The sequence below is a fragment of the Cucumis melo genome, chromosome 7 (assembly GCF_025177605.1).
Source record: "Cucumis melo cultivar AY chromosome 7, USDA_Cmelo_AY_1.0, whole genome shotgun sequence".
Classification (NCBI taxonomy): Eukaryota; Viridiplantae; Streptophyta; class Magnoliopsida; order Cucurbitales; family Cucurbitaceae; genus Cucumis; species Cucumis melo.
Window position 1 is genome coordinate 2,040,138 of NC_066863.1, and position 5,454 is coordinate 2,045,591.

The 5,454-nt window shown below is 36.0% G+C and overlaps 2 protein-coding genes across 2 annotated transcripts; both read left to right on the forward strand.

Moving 5' to 3' along the window:
• The first annotated feature begins 333 nt into the window (after positions 1-333).
• LOC103493891 (cytochrome P450 81Q32-like) lies at positions 334-3,167 on the forward strand. Its single transcript, XM_008454845.3, has 2 exons — positions 334-1,291; positions 1,954-3,167. The coding sequence occupies exons 1-2, from the start codon at positions 341-343 to the stop codon at positions 2,572-2,574; spliced, it is 1,572 nt and encodes a 523-aa protein (XP_008453067.2). The 5' UTR covers positions 334-340; the 3' UTR covers positions 2,575-3,167.
• Positions 3,168-4,049: 882 nt separating this feature from the next.
• On the forward strand, positions 4,050-4,977 carry LOC103493582 (MFP1 attachment factor 1-like). The gene has a single exon (XM_008454389.3). The coding sequence runs from the start codon at positions 4,361-4,363 to the stop codon at positions 4,838-4,840; it is 480 nt and encodes a 159-aa protein (XP_008452611.2). The 5' UTR covers positions 4,050-4,360; the 3' UTR covers positions 4,841-4,977.
• The last annotated feature ends 477 nt before the right edge of the window (positions 4,978-5,454 follow it).

Sequence of the window (5,454 nt, forward strand, 5' to 3'; positions counted from 1 at the left end):
AAATCCTAACAGATGGATAACTTTTTTTTTTTTTTAATTTCAAAGGCCGAAACTCGAGTATAGTTTAGTGTTTTGAAAGAACAAGTTTTCTTTAAAAAAAAAATGAAGGTGAATTGGATGGTGATTTAGTCAAAAGAATTAACTGAGACGGAGGGATGCTCACCCCATGCATCCCAAGATGCATGGATCCTCGTACATCTAACACTTGTCCATGCATTGTAGTGTGCACAAACATAAGAAAACATTTTTAATTTCAAACAAATTTATCCGTTTCTGCCCACCATATATATTGTTGTATAAAAGAATGAAAATGGAAGGCATTTGGAATTTGATCTCCTCCATGTTCCACATGACTTATCCATCCATGGAACCTCACACAATTACTTGGTTTTCTCTATCTCTTCTCTTGATCACTACTCTCATTCTTCTTTCCAAGCTCAGAAAAGTAAGAAACCAAAAAAAGCTTCCACCAACCCCACCTTCCCTTCCCATAATCGGTCACCTCCATCTCCTCAAAGAACCTTTCCACCGAGTACTCCACAATCTCTCCAACAAATACGGTCCAATTCTATCCCTCACAATCGGCTCCCGTCCCGTGCTAGTCGTCTCCTCCCCCACCGCCGTCCGCGAATGCTTCACCAAAAACGACATCGTATTCGCCAACCGCCCTCGCTTAATCTCAGGAAAATACATCAATTACAACTACACAGCCGTGGGATTTGCCCCGTACGGACAGCACTGGCGCAACATGCGCCGCATCGCCACAACAGAGCTACTCTCCAACCACCGGCTCAACATGTATCTCAACATTCGAGTGGAAGAACTGAAGTTATGGGTTAAGAATAATTTGTATAAATGGGGTAGTGGGGGGGATTTTGTTGTGGTGGATATGAAGTCGAAATTGAAGGAACTTTCATTCAATACAGTGATGAGGATGATTAGTGGGAAAAGGTATTTTGGTGTGGAAGTGGAGGATGTGGAAGAAGCATTTGAATTTAGAGAGATAATGAAGGAGCTACTTGAATTGAGTGGGGCTACTAATGCGGCAGATTTTTTGAAAATTTTGAGAGTGTTTGATCTTGAAGGAGTTAAGAAGAGGATGATGAAAGCGAGTGGGAGAGCAGATGTTTTTCTACAGAAACTTATTGATGAAGAGAGGAAAAAAAGAGTTTCACGTTGGCCGGAGGAAAAACAGAAACAGGCGAAAACGTCTATGATTCGAACTCTGCTTTCCTTGCAAGAATCTCAACCTCAATATTACTCCGATGACATTATCAAGGGTCACGTTCTGGTAAGTGGTAACTTCAATTCCTTAAAACTTCTCAACCCTTTTGATATATAATCACAGATGAGCCGAGTACGGTAGACCGAAAATTTGGACTCATCGACTGAATCGAAGTGTGAGTTGAATGAAAAACGATAACTATGAATTAAAAGAATTAGAAAATATGATAAAAACACAAATTTTATCGATGATAAAGAGTTATATTTCAGGTTAAAGTGAAAGATAATTCAAGTCGTAGGTATGTGTATACTGCCTGTTATGGATATCTTATTATCTTTTAATATCGGGATTCCAAAATACATATGGATTTATTGTTATTGTGTTGTAAGATAATATAAATTGCAGTGTCACTCTTAGACGAGAATATCAACACCTATCATTGTGGCAGAAACCTCAAACAGCCTTTTTGATCCACTTGTCTTCACCATTAACGACAACTCTAAGTACTATCTCCTAAGCCACCACATGACCAAAATTCCATCTTTTGTTTCTTACTATAAAATCATCGATCTGTGAACTAAAACAATAAAGTAAGTTTCCGAACTTAATTATATAGAAATAGAAATTAATATTTAGGCTCACAACTTAGATGGTAATAATTTTAGTTTCAATATAAGTTTACGAGGTAAATAGTTTAACTTACTTAAGTTAATGGTATGTGTGTACAGACGATGTTGGCTGCAGGTACAGATACAACTTCAGGAACAATAGAATGGGCAATGTCACTACTTTTGAATCATCCAATGACGATGAAGAAAGCTTGGATTGAGATACGAGACTGCGTTGGAGAAAACCAAATGGTGGAGGAAGGTGATGTGAGTAAACTAAAATATTTAGAAGCTATAATCTACGAGACTCTTCGAATGTTTCCAGCAGCTCCATTGTTGGTCCCGCACGAATGCAGTGAAGATTGTAGTATTGAAGGATTTGAGGTACCGAAAGGAACGATGTTGTTGGTGAATGCATGGGGCATTCATAGGGATCCGAAAGTGTGGGAGGATCCCACCAGCTTTCAACCGGAGAGGTTTCTAAATTGGGAAGGTGTTGAATCGTACAAGTGGATACCTTTTGGAATGGGGAGGAGGGCTTGTCCAGGGGTTGCCCTTGCCCAGCGATCTATGGGATTGACATTAGCAACTCTGATTCAGTGCTTTGAGTGGAAGAAAGTAGATGAACAGGAACAAATAGACTTGTCTGAAGGAAGTGGGATCACTATGCCCAAAGCCAAAGCTTTGGAGGCAATGTGTAAACCTCGTACCTCCGTGCTTCACTTGCTGGCTCAGCTTTGATTTGGTTACCTAATTACTAATTAACTAGAATAGCATAAAGTGCCTTTGAAATCTATATAGGAATAAAATGAGAAATCAGCAAAATATTTATCTTCAGATCCACCGTCTAAAATACCAAAAATAGTTCGTCAACAAGGCCGTCAATAACAATTGGCTACTTTGATTTTTTTTTTCAAAATTCTTTATACACAATTCTTTTTTACACGATTGTTTACTCGATCGTTTACATTTGGTTAGTCCAATGATTTTTTTGAAGATTTTTTTTTACACAATAGTTTACATTTGACTACTTCAATCTAACTGATTTTTTTAAGAAGATTTTGCAATTTTTTGTACACAACCTAAAAAAAGAAGAAGAAAGACGATGGAAAGAAACCGCAGCGAGAAAAAAAAAAGAGGAAGGGTAGAAAGACGATGGAAAAGGAAAAAAGAAAAGAAAAAGAAGAAAAACATGGAAAGACTAAAGGACGTAAATAAATAATTTAAAAATAAGAAAGATGATGAAAAAGAAATTACAGAAAAAAATAGGAAAGACGAAATTCCAGTAGGAAGACGATGAAAGAAAAACGAATCGCAAAATAAAGATAAAAGAACAAACCTGAAATATTTAATAAAATAAGAAGTAAAATTTGGGAATTATGGTGCGAGTAAAATAATTAAATTATAAATTATTGTATTAAGACCATAGATGAGGTAATTATACTTTAACCGATTGAGGTTTAAAATTTCTTAATAAAAAAGCTATCCATTTGAAATTATAATAATCTAGGGTTAAATCGATAAGAATCTCGATCTATTATATTATTAATAGATAGTTTACTGATTATAAAATAATAGATAATAAGAGTCGAAATTTATAAATTGTTACAAAGATATGGCTATACATTTTATAGTTTAAATTTCTAACAAAAATATTGTTACTACATTTTATAAGTATATATAATAAATTTTGGTTTTAGAAATTTTGTTCTACGTCTATAAATAAATTATCAAACATTTTACTTTTGAATAAAACCCTTTAAATAAATATATTATAATAATATTCTTGATATTAAGCTATTTTTAAATAAAGTACATAGAACATTTCTTACCTATTATATATGATAAGTAATTAATAAAATTAGAAAGCTATCAAGGATTATCGATTTTTAAAATAACATGTTATTTTTGTAATTTAAAAAATGTGGTTGTATGAACTCTATTATCATAATTTTTTTTTTTTTTTGCAACTTCACTATAGTAAACCTATAATTTAATTATCCACATAATTAAAAGTAATAAGTCTACCTTGATACATATGATTTAATTATATTAATATTCTACTGATTTTTCAAAAAAAAAGTAAAACTGACAAAATTTTGAAATTATAATTAATCCAAAAACTTAAATGGAATTTAATATTATATTATCGAACGGAATGTAATCAAAATTAAAAAGAATTAATGATTATCAATTTACAAATGGTTTAGGAAAAATTTCATAGGAAATACAAACTCACAGCCAAAGGACGCGCTTGGATGAACCGTGTAGTTCAACGAAACCCCATTGATGACGCCTCTAGAACTTTCCCTTTCCCAATCAATTCCAATACCTAAAACACCGAATTATTCCCACCGTCCGATTCTCAGGGATTCATCGTTTCCGATAATTTCTTCACGGTGCTCCGCTGTTTAATACCCACCCCCCAATCACTTCCCTTCCCCTTTCTTCTTATTTCCATTTCCATTTCCATTTCCATCTCCAAATCTCCTTTCCTTCCAACCCCACCTCTTCCTATTCACCCAAAATGTCTGACCCTCAGATCGCCGCCGGCACCCCCACCGAACACGATTCTCCCACCCCTCCGACGGATTCCCAAGTTGGAGATCAGGCTAAGGAATCAACCAAATCACCCAAATCTTTCAACACCTCCTTCAGCATTTGGCCTCCTTCCCAACGCACCCGTGACGCTGTCGTCAAACGCCTCGTCGAGACCCTCTCCAACCCTTCGGTTCTCTCCAAGCGCTATGGCACTGTACCCCAAGAAGAGGCCGCCGAAGCGGCTCGTCTTATAGAGGAAGAAGCCTATTCTTTCGCCGCTGGTAAAGCCAGTGCCGACGACGATGGGATCGAGATCCTTCAACTCTATTCTAGGGAGATCAGCAAGCGTACGCTCGAGACTGTCAAGGCCAGAGCGGCATCTGATTCTACAGCTGAAAACGGTTCGTCACCTCCTGTTGTATCGACCACCACTAACGAGGAAACCCCATCTGTTGAACAATCCTAATTCGTCTAGGACTTTGTTCTCTTAGAATGTGAATTAGGTTTTCAGAATGGTTCTTGAGGGTTTCTTCTACGGATATCTGTTTGTATTGCTTATGAATCTCTGATGCTTACATGAGAATTATTACCTTTTAATTTGAACGTCTAGGTCCTCCGCCCCCTTATATCTTGACTCGTTTTGTGCTTTTCTGTCTATTTTATATATTCTTACAATCTAAAATTGCGTTTTTCATACATAATTTGTCCACGATCATCTGTTCCTAAACATGTTTTGATTAGAATGTGGCTAACTCATCATCCTTGTGTCGTTTAATGGTTCATTTTCTTACATTGGGTTTTTTTTTTTTTTTTTTGTTTCGTTGCTACGGCTCTGGTTGTTTGGTGGCCGAGTAGAATTAGGGCTTTAATTGTTGTACGTTGCCATCTATAAGAAATTAGATAGGTGGGAATTGCTTTTAGTTTTAGGTGGCAATGAAAAGTACTGCAACTAAGAGTTTCTTTCTCGTGTTATATTTATATTCGTTACATTGGTGTTTTGAACCTTGTAGTTCATGGTGGAAGAATGAAAATTGTCTGATGTTTATGGTTGGTTTTTGGTTTTGAACCCGGGTATTGATT